At 41.8% G+C, this 27,517-nt stretch overlaps 1 protein-coding gene across 20 annotated transcripts in view; it reads left to right on the top strand.

Annotated features, from left to right (window-relative positions):
- SV2B (synaptic vesicle glycoprotein 2B) overlaps positions 1-27,517 on the top strand; it is a 218,317-nt gene that overhangs the window by 138,655 nt on the left and 52,145 nt on the right. For all 20 annotated transcript variants that reach the window (XM_067029562.1, XM_067029569.1, XM_067029566.1 and 17 more), the window contains one exon: positions 514-1,333. In XM_067029562.1, the coding sequence (XP_066885663.1) occupies positions 883-1,333 (451 nt within the window). In that variant the 5' untranslated portion in view covers positions 514-882. The remainder of the gene's footprint in view (positions 1-513; positions 1,334-27,517) is intronic.

Genomic DNA, 27,517 nt, shown 5'->3' with positions numbered 1-27,517 from the left:
GGTCAGAGTGGCCCTGGAACCACAATGCTGAGTTTCAAAAGTAAGCTGAGCCCTGGGAAAAATGGTCCTGGATATTTCTTTGCCATACATTTCTAGAAGTAAAATTGTACAGCCACTTCATGCCAAAGTTAGAAAAGCTGGCCTCCTCATAACAGAAGCTGAGCTGTAATAAACCTGCCCTGTTGCCAAAAGCTTGATCTATTCTAACAGAAAACCCATAACACAAAATCATCTTGTATTGAAAATCTCTTGCTCGCTTTATATTTCATTCTTGTATAAGACTTGACCCCTTTCATGGGTTAATCAATGCTTCCAAGGGCCTCTCTGACCAATGCCCTTTCTCACTGGTTTAAGGCTAATTCCTTTGGTATGAATCTGATGTCTAACCAAGATTTCCTCCACATTACACATGAAGCACTGGCACTAGTAAACATATTTGTTTAATTCTGAGAGTATTTTGTCAGAATTTCCACATTGCATAACATTCTTCTCTTTCCTTTCTCTGTACTCCAGGGTATAACCTTCAGCAGAAGAACACACCAGGCCAGTCAGCAAGTTGCCAAGTCCTGCAGTCTCCTTGTCAAGGAGAACAGCTGGACCCATTTCTAATCAACGTCTCCAACACAATACCCTTGGATTGCTGCAGGAGACCAGACCAGAATTTGAAACTTCCCAAAGACTTCCAATAGACATTGAATGCAAATGGATACTTAGGTTGCCTTTGAGACCAAGGGGAAGAATACAGGTGTCACATTCTCCCAAGAAGTTTACATTTAAACCTCTGTACATAGAATGGATGATGGTTATTGAAACAGCCCAAACCTCTTTCACAGTGCAAGGGATATAGCTCGAGAGGCAAGCAGGCAGTCCCAGAACCAAGGAATGGATGACTACAAATATCATGACAACTATGAGGGCTATGCCCCCAGTGATGGCTATTATCGTGGTAATGAATCCAATCCAGAAGAAGATGCACAGAGTGATGTTACAGAAGGCCATGATGAGGAGGATGAGATCTATGAGGGCGAGTACCAGGGCATCCCTCACCCAGATGACATCAAGGCCAAGCAGGCCAAGATGGCGCCCTCCAGGGTGGATGGTCTTCGGGGCCAGGCAGACCTGATGGCTGAGAGGATGGAAGAGGAAGAGCAGCTGGCCCACCAGTACGAGACCATCATTGATGAGTGTGGACACGGACGCTTTCAGTGGACCCTCTTTTTTGTTTTGGGTTTGGCCCTGATGGCTGATGGAGTGGAAGTGTTTGTGGTGAGTTTTGCCCTGCCCAGTGCAGAGAAGGACATGTGTCTGTCTAGTTCCAAGAAAGGAATGCTTGGTAAGTAGAAATTTTCAAAGATCATTCTCTTTGTGGCATTCAAATCTGAAGGGGAAAGAGCAGTAAAATTTGTATAGCACCTGTCACTGTTAGGTATCTTAAATCTATCATAGTGTTCTGGCAACACTATCATTTTACATCCATTTTGTCATTAAGGTATTTTTATCTCAGAGAAATTAATAGGCACAGGTTTACAAAGCTAGTAAGTATTGGAGCTTGGGTGCCTACCCAGATCTGTCTGAGTCCTAAGCTCTTAGTTCTTCTTTCCAAGTCTTTTTTTAAAAAATTGAAGTATAGTTGATGTACAATATTGTATGTTACGGGTGTACAACATAGTGATTCACAATTTTTAAAGGTTATGTTCTTTTTTCCAAGTCTTGTTGCCTCCTCGAGAGTCTGATTTCTCTCCTTTTCATGTTAAACCATCTTCCATATCCAAATGACAAATTCATTTTGTGTGTGGCAGGCCAGAGGTCTCTTCCACTCAGTCCTTCTCTCTTCCAGAAACTGATAGCATCCGCTCCTGGTTTCTCTTGTATGTAAGTGTTAGTGGGCTGAATGCCCATGTGCCTTGGCGATGAATACTGGGCTGAGCCACCCACAGAGCCCCTTCAGGCTGTTGGGGATCACGCTGTGAAGCACAGATGGATTCCATGGAATTGAGGACCAGCTTTACAACTCATTGATGAGACTAGCACCATCAGAGCCAAACATCAGATATCAGGGCTTGCAGCACAGAGGATTCTGTGAAGTTACAGAGAGGATGGACATAAATAGTATGGCATAGAAGAGATTCATCAAAATATAGACAAAATAGTCGTGGTCATTAAATGTCCTGCAAAACATATTCATTCTCTAAATTCAGAGTCCATGCAATTGATTGTTTAGCAAACATACAGTTACAGAGAACTTACTGTGAGTCAGGTTCTTACTCAAGACGCAGACATAGTTATGACCCACAAGAACTCAAAATCCATCTAGCAACTTAGTTCCTTCGCTCAAAAGATATTTCTTACTTGTGTACCATGTTTTAGTCTTTGTGCTCAGGCCCTGGGGAGAAAATATTGAACAAGGTAGATGTAGTCCTTGACTCTCAAAGAACTTACATAAAGTAGGACAAACAGGCATTAACGAACACAGAGAATTATTTGATTATGGTAGGGATACCTGCTATGAAACACTTTGTGCCATTCTGGTCCCAATGCCTGCTTTAGAGCAGGGATTGACAAACATTTTCTCTAAAGCTCCAGATGGCCTCTGTCACCACTACTCTCAACTTTGCCTCTAGCACAAAAGCAGCCATAGACAATTTGTAAACTAATGGGCACAACTGGTTCCAATAAAACTTTATTTACAAGAAAAGGCAGTAGGCTGAATTTAGCTTATGGGCTATAGTTTGTTGGCCCCTGATTTTGAGCCACAATAAATATGATTGGGATATAATATAAAGAAAATATCTGCATAAAGAATTGTCCCTGGAGGCTCTTAAAAATGGTTTTACAGGCTCACAGATATAAAGAACAGACTTGTGGTTGCCAAGGAAGGGGTGTAGGGGAGGGAAGGAATGGGAGTTTGGGATTAGCAGAGGCAAACTATTATACATAGGATGGATAAACAGCAAGATCCTACTGTATAGCACAGGGAACAATATTCAGTATCCTGTGACAAACCATAATAGAAAAGAATATGAAAAGAATATATGTATAACTGAGTCACTTTCCTGTACAGAAGATATTAGCACAACACTGCAAATCAACTATACTCAATAAAATTTTTTAAAAAAGAAAAATACGGGCCAATATCTCTAATGAATATAAACACCCCCCAAAAAAATCAGCCTTAAAGAAGTAAATTCTGACACATGCTAAAACATGGATGAAACCTGAATTATGATAAGTGAAATATACTCCTCACAAACACACACACACACAAATGGTTTTATTTATTCCTGCTTAATTAAAGAGACATTTAAAATGATGAGAACTCTGTCAGATATGGCCATCAGGAAACCAGAAGAGACCAAGTATATGCAAACAAAAGAGATGACTCAATAAGCAAGATGTCACCCAGAGTTTTTAAACACCAACAAAATTTTATTTTTTAAAAACTATTTTTATTATTTTTTTTATCAACAAAATTCTGCTGTATTTCTCTAAGTTTCAAAAGATTTTTTTAAAAGGGCAGAAACCAAAACAAAACAAATCCCAACCTCCTGATCAAACCAAACCATCCCCATTTGATCTAAACATTTCCAAGACCATTATTTTGTTTTGTGATATTCTCAACTGAAACTTTGGGTCCCTATTAGTCCAAATTGGTATGTCAGTAATGCTTTCACACCCTCTTGTTCTCTCTGCCACCCTGGTGCCCAGTAATCTCATTAACAGCATGGTTACAACTCCTGCTGGCTCCCAGGGCAAATGCTAGGAGTTGAGGGAACATGGTCCCAATCTGGAGAGCCCATGTTTGTGCAATTTTACTTGCAGTGTTTATCATGAAGATGCTATGACTCAGCCCAAGAGGGGCAGGCAGACCCCTGAGCAGAGATGGACTCCCGATGCACTTGTGGGGCCCCCTTTATGGATCCAGGGAGGTGGGTGATTGGAGGGTCTCGTGAGGCCGGCTTTTCCATGTGCTGTCTTATGTCTGCTTCATAGTCACCATGGTGCTTATAGAATTTTTATCCTGTTTGGACACATCAGGAAACAGGCTCAGAGAGCTGTATTTAATGTTACATAGTAATTGCTGGAGCTGGGATTTCAACCCAGATCTTTCTGGTTTCAGGGTCTGTGTTCATTCTGCTATACCATACTGCCTTTTTTTCACACATGGTCTTTAGGAGGAGGTCATGCCATGGGGCAGACTTCTTTCCAGTCATCAAGCATCCTGTAGATTACTCGAGCACCATGGATTGCTTCCAGCAGAGACATAGCATGGTGTGGGGAATAGTGGTGTGGACACTGGTGTCTGGCCACTAGGGTTTGGCAACTGGCTATATCATTTATCTTCCAGTGACCTTGGGCAAGTCATCACTTCTTTAATTATCAGTTTTCCAATATATGGGATAGGGTAATGATACATCTATTGTGAAGATTCAATGAGATAAAGCTGGTAAAGCAATCAGCACTCCATGCCCCTAAACTACTGTTTGTTCTTGTTACTTTGTATTATGACAGTCTCCCTTAAGCATTTACAGTGAATTATAGTTGCAGTGAGACAATAGAGCAGCCTGGACCCTGCAGCCAGGTGGCCTGGGTATGAGCCCTTGCTCTGCCAATTCTTAGGAGGGTGACTTTGGGAATTACTTAGCTTCTCTGCGCCTTGGTTGCCTTCTCTGCAAAATGGAGATACTAATGGTATCTTACCTCATAGGGTTTTTGAGGACTAAATGGATTTAATGCATTTAACTTGCCTGAAACAGTGCCTGCCCATAATAGGTGCTCATTTTAGTTATTATTGTTGAGGTTGTTATTATTACTAAGTTGATTGCTTGACAATGATGACTCACCCAAATTCAGAACTAGATTTTCTCAAGTGACATTGCATATTTCTTTAACCCAAAGTTATTTATAATAGGCTTTTAAGGTCAAGCTTCCCTACCTTGGCTGGTGAAAAGGCCTTTTCTGTTCAAGCGCTAACCCACCCAGTTCTTTCTTTCCCCTTCTTAACTGTTTTTTTGGTCTTTTTTTTTAAGACAATATTTTTTTGAGCAGTTTTAGGTTCACAGACAAATTGAGAGGAAGATACAGAGATTTTCTTTATGCCCCTTCCCCCCACACACATACATCATCTCCTCCTATTATCAACATCCTCTAGCAGATGTACATTGTTACAGTTGATGAACCTACATTGACACATTATAACCACCCAAAGTCCATAGTTTATTTTTACTTTAGGGTTCAATCTTGGTGTTACACATTCAATGGGCCAGACAAATGTGTAATGACATATATCCATCATTACAGTATCATACAGAGAATTTTCACTGCCCTAAAATTCTTTATGCTCTGCCTATTCATCTCTCCCCCCTTCCCCAACCCCTGGAAACAACTGATTTTTTTTTTACCTGTCTCCATAAGGTTTCATATAATTGGACTTTTCCAGAATTTCATATAATTGGACTCATAGAGTATGTAGCCTTTTCAAATTGCCTTCTTTTGCTTATTAGTAATATGCATTTAAGTTTCCTCCATGTCTTTTCATGGATTAACAGTCTTTTAGTGTTGAATAATATTCCATTGTCTGGATGTACCACAGATTATTTGTCCAGTCACCTACTGAAGGACATCTTGGTTGCTTCCAAGTTTTGACAATTATGAATAAAACTGCTATAAATGTCCACATGCAGGTTTTTGTATGGACATAGTTTTCAGTTCCTTTGGGAAAGTATCAAGGAGTGTGATTGCTGGATTGCATGGTAAGAAAAAGTTTGGTTTTGTAAGAAACTGCCAAAGTCTCCTAAAGTGGCTGCACCATGTTGCATTCCCACCAGCAGTGTATGAGAGTTCCTGTTGCTCCATATCCTCGCCAGCATTTGGTGTCTTCAGTGTTCTGGATTTGGTCATTCTGATAGGTGTGAAGTGATATCCCGTTGTTCTAATTTGCATTACTCTGATGACATATGATGTGGAACATCTTTCCATATACTTATTTGCCATCTGTATACCTTCTTTGGTGAAGTGTTTATTTAGGACTTTGACTCATTTTTAAATAAGGTTTTTTGTTTTCTTATTGTTGAGTTTTAAGAGTTCTTTGTAGGTTTTGGATAACAGTCCTTTATCAGATGTGTCTTTTGCAAATATTTTCTACCAGTCTGTGACCTGTCTTCTCATTCTCTTAACTCTCTTTTATTTTAAAAAGAAACTGGGGGAGTTCCTTGGTGGTCTAGTGGTTAGGACTCAGTGCTTTCACTGCTGTGGGCTGGGTTCAATCCCTTGTGGGGGAACTGAGATCCCTCAAGACCTGCAGCTCAGATTTAAAAAAAAAAAAAAAATAGGAAACTGAAAGTGATATGCCTCTGGACTTGACTCCTAGCTGATGTTCCAGGGAAAGAATTCAGAAGGAGATCTCTTCCTACCCCCAAATTCGGGCCTCAAATTATAGACTATTTTGTTATTTTCTTCCTGGAAATGGGTGAACCATTCAGAAAATAAAAGAAACATCCCCAAGCCAGGTAACAAAAATATCTGGGTGCCACTGTGCCACTTTGCTGAGGTTTTAGAAAGATGAAAGTTTGCTTCCTTGAAGGGTTGTGTTTTAGTGAGTCACTTGTCTAGAACTGTCTCAGTTGGGGAAGAAAAAGTCCTATGAAAATGTTGTTAGCATTGAAGGGTCAGCCCTGCTTCTTATAAAGTGGTTGGTCCCCTTTAAGACAAGAAGACAGCATTCATTTGTTAATTAGACTCTATATTATTATTTTTAAAAGAATTGCTGGACATTTTTGCATGCCTGTATTCCCTCTATGGCAATGCAAGACAGGCAGGTCCCAGCACTCAGTGTGTTTTATTCTAATGGTGAAAATAGAGTTCATACAAGAAATATAAAATACCAAACAGCACTATGCAATTATGCAATGCAATATTCAGTATTATCCCTTTTATTCAAATATGAAGAAAACAGAGACAGTGTAATGGATAGAACTTGAGGTTGGCAGGTTGTAGAGTTAAGTGGCTTGTTTTTATATATGCTCTGCTGTTTAGCGGTTGTGTGACCTTGTGCTGATCTGAATTCTTCCTCTCAAAGTCTTCCATGATTTTAGGTGGTTGATGAATGAATCTATCAATATATTTCTTTTTAATCCCCTTCAGGTATCAATATTATTTATGTATTTTCTAGTTATATGTAGAAAAAATCATTTAAAATGACTTAAAGATAGGAAGTTTAGGACTGTCTGGCATGACATTTGCTTTTTCAAATTACATCAAATTGTTGGCATCTCTAATCATTGTTTCCTTATAGCTAGGATACCACTTAGTATTGATGACACATGGAACAAACCAACAACATCCTTCTCTGCCTGCATTTGGTAAATTGCCACCAAAGTTTTCTCCTAATTGTAAAAATACTAAGGGAGGACATGGAGCAATGTCGGATGGAGTGGATTCATTAGAATAAATTGCATGTTGAATTTCCATAGCAGCTCGGAGATGGATGTATTACTCTGCTGTCATGAAAGATAATCCTTTAATTGTTTTATATGCAAGTTCGAAGTGAACATCAGGGCAGAGCACTTGATTTATGAGCCACTTTTTCTTTAGCCCTGAATTCAGAGTGTCAGTTCCTGAAAGGAGGGGCCACCTGTACCCCAGAGCCTGGCACAAAATATGTGCTCAATAAACACTTACTTAGCATCATGGAAACAAATACTCATGATAGTGAAATCCACCACTAGGAATTTTCATATAATCTTTTTGTGTTGATTATATCAGTTGTCCTTATTTATATTTTTTAGATCATGGGATTCTTCAGAATAGAATGAAAGCCAAAGCCTCCCTTAATAGAGTCTACACTGATTGCCATATTTAGGAGTGTGGACTTGATTCCACAGGCAATGCAAGAGCTATAAAATGGGGAGCTATTAAATGGCTTTGAGGAAGAGAGTGACAAGGTGGTTTAGGATGATGACTCTACTCCCGTGATTTTGGTACTGGGAGTGGTTCTAGAGGAACAGAATCTTAAGGATGAGTTTACTGAATTGGTTCTGGAGCTTCTGGAATCAGTTCTCTAATCTGGTTAGATTTAAAGACACTATTGACTCTGTTTCCTGTAGTAAAGAGAGCACTTCCTGTTCACAGCGTGATGTGGCAATAGGGATACACAAAATATCATCATTGGATACTCCTATTCAAATACTTACAAGAGGCAAGGATCTAGGTGAGCATTTTTGTCAAACTAACTTCTGTCAAAGTAACAAGTATGAGATTGGCTGGTTGCTCCTAATATCATTGACAAAGTGGGAAAAGAGATGAATGAACTGAGGACTCGAATTCCCAGCACAAGTACTGCATAAATGACCCCAAATCTTCTATGTCTGCCCTGAAGGGCACCTTTATCTCCTGAGATTGCTGACAACCAAACCCAGAATCTCATCCTCTGAGTGGCTGAATTACAGTGCAGGTTGAATTTCCAGCCTCACAGCATGTCTACTGTTAAAGTAAAGGCATTGATAGGGAAGAAATAGGATCCTGGAAGTTGGCATGGGGATGTGTGGGAAGACCCTGATGCAGCTGGGGACATTGAACTCCTAAATTTTGATCAGTCTTCTTCGCCAATAGAAGCAGCCCCTCCACTTGTCTTGAGAGGATTAACCCTGCGTTGATGAGGAAGCTGTAATGACCTCCTCTTGAGGCACCTGCCTTGCAAGACATTGTTGATTCTCCTCAGGACCCCCACCCCTCTTTTCTTCTGGACTTATAACTAAACTCAAGTCCCTGCAGGTCCCTGAAAGTGAGGGTCAAAACGTGACCCATGAGGAGTTCTGCTACACTGCAGAAGAGCTACTTGGTTTTTCTAATTTACACAGAAGTTCAGGGAATATGTGTGGGAATGGATATTAGGGGTGTGGGGTAATGATGGAAGGAATATAAATTTGGATTGGGCCACATTAATTGATATGGACCTGATAAACAGAGATTTCCGCATTTAATGTTGAAGCTCGGGAGTTAGAAAGGGCTCTACCAGTTTGGTTGGTTGGTTGGCTAAAACATGGACCAAAAGTTGGCCTACAGTAAATGAACTTGAATGCCAGACCTGCCTTGGTTTAATGTAGAGGAAGAGATTCAAAGGCTTAGGGAGATTGGAATGTTAGAGTGAATTTGTCATTTAAAACCTACTCACCCGCCTTGGGAGGGTCCACAGGACACACCTTTCACCATGACTATGAGAAATAAATTTGTGAGGGGACCCCCAGCATCCTTGAAGAGCTCTGTGATCACTCTTAAATGTAAGCCAGACCTCGCAGTGGGGACTTCAGTCACTGAAGTGAGAAACCTAAATGCAGAGTAATTGGACCCTGGGTGGCAGGGGCCAAGTGACAGTACTAAACCACCAAAGTCAAGGTGGGCGTGATTACTGTAATGGACAGCAGAGTCAAAGCAGTACCTGACTCTAAGAGACTGCGGTATTCCCAGAAATGAAATACATAGGAAGCCTACTAAATTTTTATTTGATCTGTATGAGCAGAAAAATTCCAGGTCAAGTGAACAAAAGTCTAACCTGTCTCATAAACACAGTCACTGCCCCTCAATTGATTCCCGGATTTGAGCCAGTTTATAGACCCAAAATCCATGAGTGAAGGGGAGGCTGGGTCCCCTTGAGGAAGAATCCCAGGCCGCTGCCAAAAATTTATACTGTTCATCTTTCTTCCAGTCTTTCCCAAGGGACCTTTGGCTTTTTACCAGCGTGACTGCACATTGGGGAAAAGGAAATAATCAGACCTTTTGAGGATTACCAGACACTGGATCTGGACTGGCACTAATTTCAGGAGATTCAAAACATCACTGTGTTCTATCAGTCAGATTAGGGACTAATGGAGGTCAGGTGATCAATGGAGTTTTGGCTTAGGTCCATCTCACAGAGGGCCTGGTAGTTCCCCAAATCCACCCTGTGGTTATTTCCCCAGTTCTGGAGTGCTTAACTGGAGTAGATGTATTTAACAACTGGCAAAATCCCCACATTGATGAAGAATGGATTGTCAGGGAGAGAGACTAAGGTGGGAGATTTGACAGAAGTTTACTGGAGTAGTCCAAGGGAGAAATATGCAATTCCTGGACTAGTACGTAGAGGAAGCAGTAGAAGCTGTTTGAGTGTTTTGAAAAATTGAGATTTTTTTTATAGAGAGCTTCAAAATATTTCTGCTATAAGCACCATTTTTTTTCTTATTTAATATATGCAAGAAAGAAAACCAATGACTTCTGCAAAGAAGACAACTCTTCCTAACTTTAGGAGATTGATATTTTTACACAGCTGGTTGTGTTTATTGTAATAAGATCAGTGAATTCATAGTCAGAGGGTTGACTATGACAAAGCTGATGAGTAAATTCAATTTTCTGTAACAAACATAAAGGAAGAAAAACAATTTCCTATACAACCAACCAACCCACCAGCTAACCAACCAACCAAAAAACCAGCATCGTAATTTCCAGATTAAAAGTTATTTCACAATTAACCATTGGGGTTAAGAAAAATCTTGCAAGGAGATCTTCTTGAAACAAAACCCTCAGTTTTATGATGCGGGCTACATGTGAAGTACGGATTTAGCTTTGAGTGAGGCACTTTCCCCACTTGTCTACAGCTGTTTTGTTTTTTTGTGCCTTTCAACTTAGTCCTACATCAAAGGATAGAGCCTACCTCAGTCTGAAAGCATTTGTGTCAAAAAGTCACTATTAACCACTTGTTCAAACTTATGGATCCTGGATTTCTACTCTGATTTTCATCAAGATTGAATCTAAGCTATTTGGAGCTCTATGTGTGTAGATTTTAGTTTTACATGGAGTAAATAGCATTGTCTGGAAAAAGAGGGGGAGGAGGAGAAGGAGGGGGAGGGGGAGGGGGAGAGGCATACTTAGCTCTCAGGGCTGTTGGGAGAATTGAATGAGATTACCCTTCTAACTGTCCAGCTCAGGGTCTGCACACAGTATGTCCTCAGTTAATACTCATTCTGGTCTTCTGATCCATCAGATCCATCTGTTGGATCTTCTGATCCAACAACCTGATGATGTTCAGCTTCTAACTTGTTTGAACTTCCATTGTAGCAAAGGTGTCTCAGTACATTCTGTCTACACTGCTTGCAGAACGTCTTTGGCCATGAGACCTTCAAAGACTTGAAGGTTTTTTGTTTTGGTTTTTCTCCACAGTTGTAAGCACACTCCTTGAGACCAAAATAAAAGATGTTTGGTAACTAATGATTTATTAATTTGGGGAATAAAAATGTGCTAGTTACTTATTTATATGGATTTCCCTATATTTGTCCCCACAATGGAAAACTTTAGTGAATTAGAAAAAGCTCATAGGGCTGTTAATCCACATATTTGAAATTATAATCTTCAGACCATGGAAAATACAGCAGGAATGAATGGGAGAAATCCTTAAGTAAACTGTTATATTTACTGGGAGTGGAGGGGAAGTTGTGGGGTTGGGCATGTCTCCAGATATTGCAAAATATCCCCTGGAGGGACAAAATCACCTCCAGTTGAGAACCACTGCTCCAGGTGAGGGGTTCTCCCTTCTATCTGCCCATTTGAGTCACCTGAGGAGCTGTTAAAAAAAAAAACAGGCCCTGGGACTTCCCTGATGGTCCAGTGGTTAAGACTCCTCACTCCCAATGCAGGGGGCCTGGGTTCGATCCCTGGTCAGGGAACTAGAGCCCGAATGCTGCAACTAAAGATCCCGCATGCTGCAATGAAGATCCTGCACGAGACAACAAAGATCCCACGTGCCACAACTAAGACCCAGCTCAGCCAAATAAATAAATAAATATTTAAAAAACAAAACAAAACAAAAACAGGCCCTACTGTAGAATAATGCTGTCAGAGACTCTATGAGTGAGGTATGGCATAGGCATTTTTTCACAGCTGCCTGGTGATTCTGTTGTGCAGCCAGGCTAGAAAACTAGGTAGTTTACCCAGAGACTCAGGGTCATTAGGAGCTACTGAATTGTCAGGGTTTTTTTATTGTGCTACCTAGGAATTCTCCCCAGATGGCTTCCTTCTTGAGTTTGTGGTGATGGATGTGATATTTGCATACACCTTGACCAATGTAAAGAAAATGGGGTTGTGCCCAAATATCTTGTTTACATTTGCAAACAAGATTATCAATGGATTTTGATATCCAAGAGATTATCAATGATTTTCATAGATACTCACATTTGATCTTTAAATGAAACTGTGAGGTGGTCAGAGTGGTAATCCCAAGTTTACAGTATGAAGGAAGTGCTGCTCGAAGACCGTAAGTGATGCATATGGTTCCTAAGGTAGTTTTCTTGTCCTGCGTTGTCACTCATTGCCACTCGTGTTCACTGTGGGTTACTTTATAGTAATGAGTTTGGAAGGTTTATTTTCTCATGTATGGGTATCTTCATAAAAAGCAAAGAACTAATGCTTAAGGGTCCATTCTTTCCCAGGACTGGTACAATGTCTGTTACCTTTCTTTTAAATTAAAAGCAAATTTTAATAATTATATTACTACCACCACCAAAAATTACAGTTTGATAAACTCTTTCATACTAAGCATTTTATATATGACATTTCTGATCCTTATAACAACCAGCAAGGGAAGCATTATTTTCACTGTTTTACAAATAAGAAAACTTAGTCTCTAAGAGGTTAATGTAACTTGTCAAAACTAGTTAGTGATGGCTCTAGGAGTTGAAACCAGTTATGTCTGCCTGCAAAGTCTACTGCTTCTCCTTTACCTTGCCGTCCCATCTATGGAAGATGTCTCTAGGTGCCCATTCCATACATAACCTTGATACACAAAATGCATGACTCCGATAAGATACAGTTGCCAGGTAGGCACTGGGCCTCCATCAGAGTGCTAGAGTCAGTTACAGCTTATCTCTGTAGGTGAGAGCATGATGTAGTCCACATCCCAGCCAGCTGGACCAGAAAGGCCAGGTGCCGATTTCACCAGGGACTTGCAGTGATCTGAGGCATAGATTGTGAGCCCAGAATAGGCTGTCATATTGCTGAAGAGCAACACTGCCATCCGCCCATGAAAAGGGTCCCAAGGAATGCTCCATCAGCTTTTTAGACCAGAGCAGCAGAGGCATAAAGGACTTCCCCGCCCTCCTTCTGCCAGGAACCACATCAGACAATGGAACACTCTTGTCCAATGTGGAGTTCATGACTATACAGCTATCATGGCCCTTTGCAGGCCAGCAGGTGTAAAATCTCTCTGTATTTATAACTCTCATGCAGCACAAGCCCAGATGAGTTGGTTTTTTCTTTGGAAAGGATTGATTTTGTTTCCAGAGAAGTCTCAGATATTAGCAGGGCAGGGAGGAGGGAAGGGAGAGTCAGATAGATGGTCTTGGAAATGTAATAGCCTTTGACATGGCCCCTGGAGTCCACTGAACAGATTGAATGTGAACACCCTTTTCTGCATTTGGACGGGCCCAGGCTGCTCAAATGTTCAGAGTGAGCATCATCTGTTTCAACACCGGAGATTTTGCTGACTCAGAGGCATATATCAGTCTCCACTGGGGATGTGCAGCAAATAGCCTAAAGAAGTCGCATCCTTTCCTTGGCCTCTCTGCCTCACCTCTCCTTGGGTCCTAGAAAGGCAAGTCTTATCCTTCGAAGGAGATATAACAACAGATTATAAGGCATAAGCCATTACTTACAACATTGTAGAATCATCTAGTATTAGAAGTGAAAGGGATAAAGGAGAACTCCTAACATGCCTTTCATTTCTAATTGGAGGAAACTGAGCCCCAAGGAGGAGGCGAATTCTTCAGGGTCACAAGCTCTGAGAGCAGGACCTGGGCCCCCGGCAGCTGGCACAGAGGTCTTTCCTCTACACGGAGTTGTCTTGCCTTTTGCTCTTAAGGACTGACTATGTAAATAACTCAGATGATCTTTCATCTGTATGCTTTCCTTTTTAGGAGGCGGTATGTGTCTAGGATGTATTCAACTGCCGGTAACAATGACTTTGAATCATGAAGATGTTTATTCTTTACTTATCAAGAATTCTTAAAGTAGGTGGTTCCAGGGTTGGGTCAATGGTTTACTGATGTCAGGACATTAGGCAAGGACATTCTTCTGGCCTTTCCATCATGGTCGTAAGCTGACCACCATAGCTCTATGCTCTACATCCTCCCATGATGGCTTTCCAAGCAGGAAGTGAGAGCGATGGTGGCAAGAAAGTGCCTCTTCTGCAATGTTCTTTCTTTTATTGCACAAAAACATTGCCTAGTAGCCTTTGACAGACATCCCTGTATGTCTTATTGCTCTACCTGAATTAAGAGTTGGATTCAGAGGACCATCTTAAATTAACTATGCTTCATCCCCTAGGGTTTTTTTTTTTTTTTTTTTTTTTTGTGTGTGTGTGTGTGTGTGTGTGTGTGTGTGTGTGAATTTCTCTGTACACATTTTAATACACAACAAAATCACTCTTCCTTTAACAAGGAAGAAGAGGTAAAAAGTTCTATTGGGAATGTGACCAACAGAGTCTGCCATATGTGTAAACACTTTTAAGTTGGACAGTCTGACTTAATATTTTGGCTCTATCACTAACTACCTCTACCATCTTAGACAAGTACTTAGCCTCCCTGAACTTTGCTTTCATTATCTATAAGATTAAGATATTATTAGTACCTACCTCACAGAACTATTGTGAGGGGTAATAAGATAGTGTACATCAAGGGCTCATCAAAGTGCCCAATAAGGACCCAATAAACATGATCTTGCTTTGTATATTTTTTCTTTATCTTATTGAATAACTCTTTAAGGAATCAATTATTTATTGAGTGGCTCATTGATGAATGACATACAAGTGCCTCCCTCATGGAGCTAACATTTTAGGGGGAAACAGACAATAAATGAGATGATTCCACCCCTCCCACCTTCCTAAACTCCATTCTTCCATTAGCAGGAGCAGGGGGTGATCCAGAACTCAGGGTGCTCTAGTCAGGTCCTTCAATACTTCTTTTCCCCTAACACTACTAACCGTGCTACCAAAATTGGTTTTGAGACCTTCGGGAGCATGATTACACCCTTTGTCACTGTATGTGTTGGTCACCATGAGAGGTCCACATCTCCCAAGATGTTCATTATCACCCAGACTTTCATCCCCCTGTGGCACTGTGCATCCTTTTTTTTCCCCTCTCTCATCTCGCACCTCTTCCCTTAATGTCATTTGCCTTTTTGCTACAACTGAAACGTATTCTCCTCTGAGGATGTTTCTTAGCCCTGCAGTCTTAGTGGGTGGCTGTTTCCTTTTTTCATATTCCACACCCCTGTACCATTGCTCCTCCTGGCTCCCCCATGACATTTCCAGACCATTCTCTCCTCCTTAAATCATTCCTCATTTGCATCTCCTGTCCTCAGAGGGTATCGCCTAGCATGCATCCTTGTTACAGCCATCTACTGGCCCCCTGTGTCATGCCCCCTCATTCCTTGAGGAATTTAGTGCCAGGTTGACTGTGACTATTTCCATTATAATTCTTGGTGATTTCAGTAAGCACTTTCCAATATCCTAGTTTCTTGCCTTAAAGTCTTCTGCAATGATATCCCCCCTCCTCATCACCTACTGTCCTGGTCTTACCCTAGGTCTTATTGTTATCGATTACTCCAACCCCTCCACAATCCCAATGTCAAGTACCCCTTCTTCTGTCACTTCTAGCTCACTCTATCTGGTCCTCCAGCTCCCACAATTGTTCAACCTCATGAGACCTACAGCCTTTTGGTCTGTCTCTCACCACACTCTTGTCCTCATCCCATTCTTCACTGAACTATTCTGTGAGCCAGAATCATAACTGCCATCAACTTCCTCGTGCCTCTCTTTTTTGTTGTGTCCCTCAGCTCTGGCTACACCTCACTCTTCATCAGTCTGTCCCTGTACCCTGTAGCTGAACATGGCTGGTGAGAGACACACAATGTTGTCCACTGGTCTCACTTTAAATTTCTTGTCAATAACCTCAAAGGCGCCCTTGTGCTGCCGGCCATTATCCTTCATTTCCCTGAATTATTCACTTTCCCACTCTCCTTGATGACAATTTAGTGCCTCATCCTCTGTTTTCCAATTCCCAGCACCTCCTCCCCATCTTTACCCTCAGCATAATGAACTCAGTTCCTCTTTCACTGAGAAAACAGAAGCAACCAGAAAAGAACTCGCACAGTGCCTACCTCCACACTTACCTTCCTAACTGCCCCTGGGCTTACATCTTATTCCTGTTGCTGTGGAGGAGCTGTGAGGCTCACCTGTCTACTCTCAGGCTAGATTCTCATCCTCTCTCACTTCCCCAGGGTACCACTTTCATAATTCTCACCTTCCTCTCCCTCATCTATTTTTCTATCTCGAGTCATTCCCATCAGCACACAAACATGATACAGTTTATCTAATCCTGACTTCACACACATCTCTTCTGTTTTCAGTAGAACTCACTAAATCCAAGTCCTCACTTCCCATTTTTGCTCGACTTTGAGCAGAATTTAGTCCCCAACACTTCAGAAAACTGTTCTTGTCTAGATCACTAGTGACCCCCACTTGGTCAATCGAGTGGTCCAATCTCAGTCCTCCACATTCCGGACCTGTCAGCAGCAACTGTAAGAGTTCAGCCCTCCCGCCTCCTTGAAACACTTTCTTTATTGGATGTCTAGGCTACCCCTGCCTCCAGTTTCTCTGCTGTTCCACTGGCTACTCCTTCTCATTCTCCATTGCTGGTTTCTCTTCATCTTCCTGACCCTTAAACATTGGAACATTTCAGTACTCAACCAAGGAAGCTCCTCTCTATTGCCACTCACTTCTTTGGAGAGCTGATGCAATCTCTGCTTTATATACCATCTATTCTCTTGACTCTACCTTTAAAATACAACCAGAATCCAGCCACTTCTTACCATTTCCATGGCTACCAATCACTCCACTCCAAGCTGTCAATGTCACTCACTTGGGATATAATGGCCTTCTAACTGGCCTTTGTGATTCCACCTGTCAGAGGTAGAGACCACTGTGGATGGTGTGGATGGGTGGTCATGGAAGCTTTGGAAGGAGCCAGCCATGCAAAGATCTGAACAAAGAGCATGCCAGATGGAGAAACAAGCAATGTGAAGACAGATGGGAAGGAACATAGAGCATCACTATCCAGGGGGTACTCAATACCTGATAGAAAGGTAAAGAGAAAAGAGTAATTGTCATAGGAATAAAAAAATTAAGAGATCTGACCCACGAGATACATTTTATTTCAACAAAAGTGTGAATACTCACTTTCCTAACATACTAATATTAAAACCTGTGCCGATCTCTGTCACATAGGGTTTGCAAACAATGGATGAAAATAATTGTTTGGTTAGTAGAGCGTTTTAAAAAGCCAGGAATTTTATTTAGAAATCAGATTTCCAGCCCTTTTTGAAACTCTAGGAATAGAGTGTATATTCGATAACACAACAACTGGCTGAAGTTAAGTATGGCTGCTCCCTTTAGATGGGCCCGTATTCCCCCATTCCTACCATTCCCCATTAAATACGCCTGCTCAGCTTCACTCATTTGCATTTACTGCTTGGCCCCTGTAGGCATCTGATTTTGAAATCCTTGGGCTAAGAGGTGAAAAGATTTCATCAGTTTGGATATTTGAGAGGACTCACAAGACTCCTCTGAGTATAGTCACATAGGCTCTTATTTAAAGGGAGAAAGAGAGGAGAGCGTAGGCAAGAACTGGACATTCAAAAGACATCCAGGCACAGTCCCCAAGGTCCTTCTTATTCTCATATGGGCTTGTCTCCAGATAAAACCACCAAGATTTGTGAAAGAAATCTTCACCTTAGGAGACCTCAAGGCAGAAGTTCCCAGAGGGGTTTTCTTGTCCCTCTGATTGTGTGGTAGAGCCAGGTTGACTAACCAGTTATGACACTGAAAACCATGAGTAAACAAATTGGCTCTAGGGATCACCAGGGGAGTTTCAGACTTTAAACAGCACATCACAAATCTCATTGCCCTTATCTTAGCCATGAGTCAGAGCCAGATGTCAAGGTGTCCCAGAGAGAAAGACAGATCTTTTCCATTCCGGCTGTAAATCAACTCTATGCTAATATAGAAGATAATGTTCTTTGAAGACAAGGTAGCCTGTTCAGAGTCATTGTACCAAAAGGCATCCAAGTTTTGTAAGGTCGTGAGTTTGACCTCTGCCAATAACCAACCTCATCACCTTCTGATCCCTGTGTGATGCTCAGTCCTGCTGTCCCCATCCAACGATTCCTTTACCACCCCCAACCATCTGCTTATTCTAAGATAGCAAAGCTTGGCCCCCACCCTCTTTCTAGTCATCAGCTTGCCAGAGTTCTTGCTATGGCCTTTCTCTGGCCCCTGCCCTGCTCTACCACTTCACTTGTTTCCACCTATTTATTTCTGTTATATTGTGAGTGTTTTTGAAAGCGGAGGACTGGGTTGGGCTTATTTAATCTCTATGCCCCTTTCCCACACTCGCTGTTATGTAGAGAATGGGGCTGAGCAAATTTCCTTGTAAAGATTTTGGTTTCCATTCTTGATTTAATGTCAACTACTCCTGTCTCAGCTATTAACTCTGAGCCATACTCTGCAATTAATTAACACTACCGTGATTCTCCTGGACTGGTCCTAGATGTCATCAGATACATGGTTCCACCCTCTAGAAATGACCACAATGGCAGCCTCAACTTGGGCTTTAGTGGAATGGTTGAGGGATTGCCGAGGCTCACTGGGTAATGGTCATATCTGAGATGCCCACGGTGTCCAGGAGAGCTATCAGAGATGTCACAACTCTACTGGTTTTAGTCCAGATGATATCTCTTCTTACTTGCACTGAAAGGTACCAAAAGGAAATTTCTGCTTTTCTAAGATGGCTCTAGTGTGGTGGTATGTGGACAAGGCAATTTCAGGGTTCTCACAACATCCTCAAGGAATATTTCTTAGTGCCTCTTCTTATCAGCCTGAGAGAAGATTAAGGGACATGCCAGATACCCCTTTGCCCCAGGGCTAGCCCGGGGCAGAAACCTCACTAGTGTCCTGAAAGTTTTCTGTTACAGTTGCTTCCACAATGACTGTAGGCCTATCTTCTACTCACCAAAGACATGGCTAGGGATCTGGGGTCTGGGTATACTTACAGGCTCACTGATTGGCTCAGAATATTGCCTTGTGGCTTGAGCTTGGTTTTGCATCACCTGGGTTGATAAAGTCTCTGGGCTCCCTTGCAGAGTCTTTAATTTCCTTTAAGTATTGCTGGAGAAAGAACCTCTTCTTGGTTTAAGACCCTATCCTTACACTATGTTGCTGAAGCAAGTGGCTCTGTCTCTCAGATTCCCCAATCCATCTGCAGACCCCTACCTCTGGATCTATTGGCCACATGCTGAACCTAGACCTTCCAGGAGGGATGATTCTGCTCTTCCATAGCACTGTGGCTTCTCTTGAGGTGAAGGACCAAGCATGAGTGAACGTATTGCATTCTCAGGCAGAGTGACAAATACCTCCAACCTTGGTGTCCTTGAATAGTATTAGTGCACCTTTTCTCATGGGCTACTCCATAATTTGGGGCATTGATGAATCACCCAACTGTAAACCTGGATTTCTTCTATCAGATATTAGAACAATTTACTGAGATATTTCAATAATTGTGGTCAGGGAGGAAAGCTCCTAACCTCATCTATTAAATGAAAACATTAATACTTCCCCCTCACAGGTTGGAATGACAAATTGAAATTATTCTATATATCACCTAGCATAGTATCTAGCACATGGTAGGGTCTTAAAAGATGCTAATTCCTTTGTCCCTTCCTTTCTCCTGTCCACACTTGTTTCCAAATATCGTATGTGACCTTTTGGAGAGTTCCATCTTTCAGTAGGCTGGGAAAGTTAACCTACTTCCAAAGATTCATTCACTTGAGTTTATTGGACACATAAAGTACTAGAAGAGTCCAATACAGTGATTGCCAGGTTGGTTTCCGCTAGACAAACTGTTAAAACCAAACCTTTTCTGTGCTAAACGCTTTAGACCCAAAAGAAAATATTTACTTATCCCAGAAGTTTCCAAGCATCTAGATGTTATATAAACAAAACAAGGCATCTGATTTCATAGGGGTATGCAGATAGATACCCTGATGTTCTTCCACGACTTAGTACCAAAGTGAGATTTCTCCCAGGGGTTCACTTATGTGTTCAACCTTTATCATGTTTACCATGAGATAAAGTGGTAAACTTTATAGATCTGTGACTCCCAGACCCTAGTCCAAGAGAACATTACCCTTCAAGAAAGTATATTTGGATGAATAATAAAGAAGTGGAATAGAAATGGTTCCATCTGGAGATGCTGATTTTTATTCTTGCAAGGCATATACATGCAGTCAAATAAATACTGGAGTGGCTGCAGAAAGAGGGAGTCAGAAGTTTCCTAGGATATTAATGCATTTAATTTCTATGTATTCAAGTGAAAAAAATGTGAGAAATGCTTTCTTTGTCCTTGGTTAATTGCTAAATAAAGAAGATTATCCTGCAGGAGTCTTTTCTTTCCCATCACATATAAGCCAGCACATTCTGATTGTTTATCTCCTCAACCTGCTGCCCCTGGTGCTGCGGGTATATTCTGTCTGTGTGAAGAGCATCTCTAGAGATGACAAGAGGTTTGTGTTACATACCAGCTCTCTGGAAGGAAATTCAGTGCTGGGTCTCAAGAAACCCTTTGACCTCATGATTTCATTTCTAGGAATCAATTCTGAGCAAATAACTAGCAACGCAGACAAGGGCATATGCACAAAGATGTTCTTTGCTGAGTTATTTATCAAGTGGAAAAAATAGGTTATGGAACTTCCAAGACAGAATGGTCTCCACCATGTAATTGTATGTGTACAAATACAAATACAAAGAATAAAGTACACTAATAACAGCTGTCTTTGAGTGGTATGATAGTTTTGACTTTACCTTTTATACATTTTTAATGTATTTTTCATAGTTTTCTACAGTGGATGTGAATTATTTTAATATTATTTTGTTTATTTCTTGAAAAAATATTAATGGAGTGCTTACAAGGTGTCATTCTCTGCACTGGGTGCTAAAGACACAGTGGGAACTCCACTCGGACAGAACTGACAGTTCCCCTCCTCCCCCTCCTCTGGGACATGGCAGTCGAAGGCATCTGACAAACGTTGAGCCAATAAATACATAACAGCAAATAGACATATGTTATGTGAAGGAATGGTAGTATGGTGCCAAAAGACCAGCAGAGATGACAGAATTTCATTTGGAACAGGACAGGAGTCAGCAAACTATGGCCGACAGGTCTGTGGCCTACAGTAAGTCCCCAACATACGAACGTTCAAGTTCGAACGTATGTGAAGTTGCAGCTTGCCCTCCGTCTCCTATTGCTGACAATCCTTCAGCTCTACCATCTCCCACCTCTTCCCCCTCCTCCAGTCAGTAACTCTTCTTGCCTGTTCACTTGATGCCAGCCCCTGTACACCAGCTGTTGTACTGTACTACTGTGCTTTTCAAGGTACTGTACTATAAGAGTAAAAATGTTTTGTTTATTTTTTGTGTTTGCTTTTTATGAATTATTTGTGTGAAAAGTATTACTATAAACCTATTACAGTACTGTACTTTATAGCTGATTGTGTTAGTTGGGTACCTAGGCTAACTTTGTTGGACTTATGAACAAATTGGACTTACAAACACGCTTTTGGAATGGAACTTGTTTGTATGGAGGGGACTTACCGTATTTTTGTTTTTACATTTTTAAAGGATTATAAAGAAAAAAGGAAGAAGAATATGTCATAGAGACCACAAGACTTCTGCAGAGTAAATTATTTGCAAGTAAAATATTTATTCTCTGGCTCTTTACAGAAAAAGTTTTGTTGAGTCCTAGTTTGGGACATCAGGGGTGCTTCTCTCCGGAGATGACATTTAATCTGGGAACTTAAGAAACAGAAGAGTTAGGGGAAAAAAGTTGCCCCCTCCCCCAGCCAAAGTCTTGTTAGAAGAAACTTGAAAAAATTTTAGTCCAAAACAGCTTTTTGTTGGAAGTTGGCTTCCTTTTCAGGTTAGGATAGAGGGAGGTACATTTAAAGGGAATACTCCTATAAATAAGTTTCTTATGCTCGTCTTGATCCTCTTTTCTCAAATTCTAATATATGGTTGATGTGATTTTAAAATACCACCAACTTGTTGTCATTTTTCCAATCCTGTGGCTTTCTCAGGTACCAACCCATTCTAAGCTGCATTGCTCATAACAACAGTAGCAACTTTGATCAGTTATGTATTTACTTTTGAGCTAGGCATCCTGCTGCGTACTTTCAACCCAATGTCCTACATAATCCTAACAACTCTGCAAGATGACCACTAGTATCTGAATTTTACAAAGAAGGAGCAATGATCAGAGAAGCTGAGTGGGGAGCCCATGGTCATGCTGCTGGTAACCCATGGAGCCAGGACTATGACCATGACCAGCTCAAGTCTTGTGTCTCAAGACTGGGCTCTTCCTTTTTTTTTTTTTTTTTTTTTTTTATGGGCACCTATCAGTGTGGGTTCCTCCCTCTTTTCCATTTTATTTGCGGTGTTACCACCAGTTGAAAGCCCTTCTCACCCCACCACGTCCCCCTCCTTTCACCTCCATGCCCCCTGCTCTGCAAGTAGCAGAGTGCTTTTGCTATCAAACTTCACTGTCCAAGGCAAAAGAGGAACTAGATAGAACAAGAAGAGCTTTTCAAAATGCTGTTGTAGGGGGTCAGAATATGTGGCCTCCAAATGTACCACTTTGATATAAGGATTATTTTGAGCTGAAGACAGTTGAGAAAGAGCAAACTTAAAAAAAAAAAGATCTCTGCTCTACCCCACATTTGCCTAAAAGCAGGCTTAGACTCGAAATCATGGTTTTTAATTACCTCAAAACCCTCAGTGTTATTGGGGGGACATTGCCTCAAGATGCCACTGAGCTTGTTGAATAGCATTGAAGGAGGGTAGACTTCCTAGCTTTCTAACTAGTCCCTTATCAGCTTCATGCCAAAGTAATTTTTGATAACTCCAGTGCACTCTAATTTTCCAAATTTATTGTCTTAATTTCTGCTGTGAAAGACAGATTTTAAATGACTTTAAATAGTACAGCCATTTCAGAGGCATTGTTAATTGTCTATTTCTCTTCTCCTTGGATAGGCTCATCTTTCGTCCATTCTTCCTTTTCATGGCGTCCCAAAACATTACAGGGGAGGAAAAACTTTTTCCCTCTATCCTCCTAGGTTTGGTGGCTGGGGACCCTTCGAATTAAACTGACAAAAGACAGATTAACAAGAGAAAAACAAACAGACTTTATTGCCATGCACAGTGCATATACTTGTGAGTAACTAGGGATGGTTAGAATCTGGGCTTAGAATAGCATCTTCACAAAGAACAATACATTTGTAGAGAAGTGACAAGACAAACAAATAGGGTTTTAGGCTTCCTAGAGTGGCAGACTGTGGGAAGGTAAATCAATCTGTAGGGCAAACTAATACAGAGTTGCTTTAGTGAGGTTTGTTATGTAGATTCCTCTTTGTGCTGTCTCTATGTTGATAAGAGTCTCTGGTGATTTAGAGTCTAAGCCTGCTTTTAGGCAAATGTGAGGGAGGGCAGGACTGTATTTTGGAGGCCGCATGTTCTGATCCCCCTATGACAGCATTCTGAGAAGCCCTTCTTGTTCTTTCTAGTTCTTCCTTTGTCTTGGACAGTGAGGTTTGGTAGCAAAAGCACCCGGCCTGGAGCTAGGAGACAGAGTGTAGTGCCAGCAGAGAGCTTCTGAGAGAGTTCCTGACCTTCTCTGATATTCAGTCTCCTCATCCATTACAGCTAAGGGGTTGAACTCAATGTCTAATCTCTAAGATTCATCAATTTGCTTATGTGTCTGGATCAGTCAGGGTGTAGTCAGGAGACAGAAATCATGGCAATTATTGAAACAGAGAGAATTTAATGTAAAAAATTATTAACTGGGTAAGTGAAATGTTTGTAAAAAGTATACTGAGGTAGTGAAGGCAAGGAGCAGCTGCCACCCTTAGGACTGGGGGAATAAGTTGGAATTATGATAACTTAGAAGCTCAGGGAAAGGGGGCCCTATGGAGCTAGCTCAGATCTCTGGAGAGAGGGCCGTGGCTGGCTGGTGCTGCTCTGGAAGGGGAGGGGAGGGGAGGCGGGATGTGTCTGGTTCTGCTTTTTGGATTCAGCTGCTGCTGCTGTGGAAGGGAATTGCTGCGGCTAGAGAGAAAAAGTGTTGCACAGGTGAAACTTACAGGAGCAAAACGCAGAGGTCCCCTCCTTGAAGTCTCCCTCTAGTGCCCCCTACTGGCAGGGCCTAGCAGGGAGCAGCCTGCAAAGTACTTTAGTTTGTGGACAAAGTAGGGGCTAGAAGGATGGCTTTGGAGCTGAGAGATAACAGCTCAATAACTGGCACAATGTTCACTGCTGAGATTGCAAACTGGTGGCCCAGAAGCCACTTAGGGCCACATCTGATCCATAAACATGTCTTGTGTGACTATCAAAAAAGTTTAATCAAGCATCTGTGTCTGGGTTTGTTTCTTTAGTCTGACCATCTTCTTCCTGAGAAATCCACAGAATTTCATCCTTCATGATTTATACTTTTTAGAAACAAAGAAATGGGAAGGCAGCTTGGAGATTAGCTATCTCAATAATCAGTTTACAGATGTGAAGGTCAGGCCTTTACAGGGTGAAAGGATTTTCTCCCAAATTACACAACCAGTGAATGAGATCTTTGGGTTCCAAAGTCAGGATTCTTACCACTTCCCCTCCCTGTCTTGTCCTGAAGGTGGGTGTGCTCTAGCCTCTTGCCACTCAGAGTATGGTCTGTGGACCAGCAGCACAAATCTTTTTAGAAATGCGGACTCTCAGGCCCCACCTCAGACCTACCAAACTGGAGAGTCAGAATCTGATTTTAAAAAGATACCTCCATGATTTGTGTGCGTAGTGAAATTTGAGAAGTGCTGAAGATAGCTTTATTGAAGTAAAAAAAAAATAGAACATTTATTGGACGCTAGTGTTTTTCTCTGGGGTGGGACCAGGGTATGGGGTGTACAGATTGGTTCTTAGCAAATGTCCTGACCATTACTCTGATTCTTATCTTCCCTTCCCCCCAATTTGTAGGCCCACATATAGGCATGCAAACACCACATGTGCACGCACTCATACATGTACATGCATGTGCTCTCTCTCTCTCTCTCACACACACACACATAATACATGCACACACACCTTCTGAGCCATTTATGATCTGGCCTCTGTCCTAACCTCCAGCCCCAATCCCTCACCAGGTATCCCACGAGTACTGTGTTCTACTCACATTGAACTACTTGCAGGTAGTTGCCCAAACACATCAGTTGTTCTTTCAGCCTTCCTGTCTTTGCACGTGCTGTCTGCTGCTGCCTGCGATACACCCCCGTCACCAAGATGGAGACCTGACTGACTTCTATGTGTCCCTCAACAACAGCTCAATGTCTTTCTCTTGGAAACCTTCCCATGTTGCGTGAGGTGTATCCAGGCTGTGCTCCTCCTCTGTAATTTTAAAATACCTGACATATACCTTTATTGGAGCACTGTTTCTCACCAGGAGATAATCACAGATTTTGTGGTTTATCTCCTTGAATGGAAAGAACCGTGTCCCACTGAGCAAGCCATCCTGGGGACGAGCCAATGAAGAAAGAATGAACTGATGCAGAGCTACGAATTCTGACCAATGCTTATCCATAAAGAGCAGTGAAATATAGTAGTTGAAGCAGGGACTCTGAGGTCAGAAGTACTGGTCCCAAATCTTGATATTTCCATCAGTTGTTGGCACTGGGGAGCTACTTTATCTCTCTGTGGATCAGTTTCCTCCCGTATAAAATAATAACTATCTCCCTCACTGGATTGCTGTAAACATGAAAGGGGATCAACAGTGCCTGTGAAATGCTTATCACAGAGCCTGTCTAGTGGCTAGTGCTCACCCCATGTTTGCTGTTTTGCTTCTATTATATGGTATATTAGGTTCCTTAAGTTTGTTCGGCACTTACTGTCCCATTATTTATTGCTGTATAACTCAGTGACTTAAAGCAACCATAGCATCTGTTTTGCTCATGGAGCTGCAATTTGGGTGGGACTTCCCTCCTCCTTCCCTTTTCCCCCTTCTTCCTTCTTCCTTTTCAATATGTTTTTGTTTTTTTAAAATTCCAAATGTTTACTGACCAAGTATCATGAGAGTAACACAAGTTTTCTGTTGGCTGAATGGGATGTTGGAAATTCTTGGCAGGGAGTTGCACTAAACTGAGGCCAAAAAAAGTTGGAAGCCTAACAGACCTAACTGGGGAAAAAAGTTCCCTCTCTGCTCTGGTCTAGAAGTCTGAATTACCAAGTATAAGGACTTGTGTGAAACTCCAGTGTGAACTGGACTGGTGGTGACCTCCCAGGGGTCTAACTAGGAGTGGGGAGGAAGGGCAGGGCATCTCACATGTGGGGCTCTTGGCCGTGGTCAAGGTGTTAGGTGGGTTGTCTAAGTCTGAGGAAGTAGAACCCAGTTCTTTGCTGGGGAAAGCCTGGGTGGACACACACAGGGTTTGGGACTTTTCCAATTGGTTAGGGCATCAGATGCTAGTAGGAAACTAGCATGGGGACCAAACACAAAGCCAGTCTTGCAGACTAGTACCACTTGGTGAGAATAATAGGGAAGCTACAGCCTGAGGCTCACCCAAGCACCTGACCGAATTCATTCTTGCTGGAGATAGGTCATGGCAACAGAAGATGGTTTTAAGACACCCTCATCAGTGAGTAAGGCAATCCCACTTAACACCCAATGGCTAAGAGCCGGGCAAGATTAAGTCTTCTGGGAACCAGATGCTGAAAGCCCTTGGCCAGTCAGGGCTGGATCAGGCAGATAAACTCACAGTCTAGCAGGAAGACTAACCCAGACATTATTACAGTACAGCATGACCCAGGCCTGAGTTGGGTTTGCAAGTCTTGACTCATTTTCTCAAACACAAGTGTCAGTGACCTAATACAGTGGGAAATTGCTCACTACATTTTCTGAGCTATGGGCTGAGAAACTAGTAAAATTGTAATGGAGAGAAACCTTGGGTCCAGGAGCACAGGTCCAGCAATTTCCCCTATACATCCCCATGTTAGACTCTCTGTAGATCTTTGCCCAAATGTCCCATTTCCCTGTGGGCTTCCTGAACCATCTTATTTAGAACTGTCACCTCCCACCCTGACTCTTCTTTTCCCTGCCTCTGTGTTATTTTTCTCTATAACACTTATCAGCAACCCACTTACTGTATATTTTACTCACTCATTTATAATCTCTTTCCCCAACTAGAATGAAAGAGCCATGAAGGCAGGGATTTTCTTGTGTTTGTACCCTGCTGTATCCCCATTAACAAAAATAGCACTTACCTAATAAGAGACATTTAATGAATGCTTATAGACTCAGGCATATTTCATGAAGTGACATATACGGAAAAGAAAAAGGAAATAACATATTTCATGACCTTGAGCGATGTAGAG

The sequence above is a fragment of the Kogia breviceps genome, chromosome 3 (assembly GCF_026419965.1).
Source record: "Kogia breviceps isolate mKogBre1 chromosome 3, mKogBre1 haplotype 1, whole genome shotgun sequence".
Taxonomy (NCBI): Eukaryota; Metazoa; Chordata; class Mammalia; order Artiodactyla; family Physeteridae; genus Kogia; species Kogia breviceps.
The sequence above is the reverse complement of the archived record's forward strand: the minus strand, read 5'-3'. Positions and strand labels throughout refer to the sequence as shown.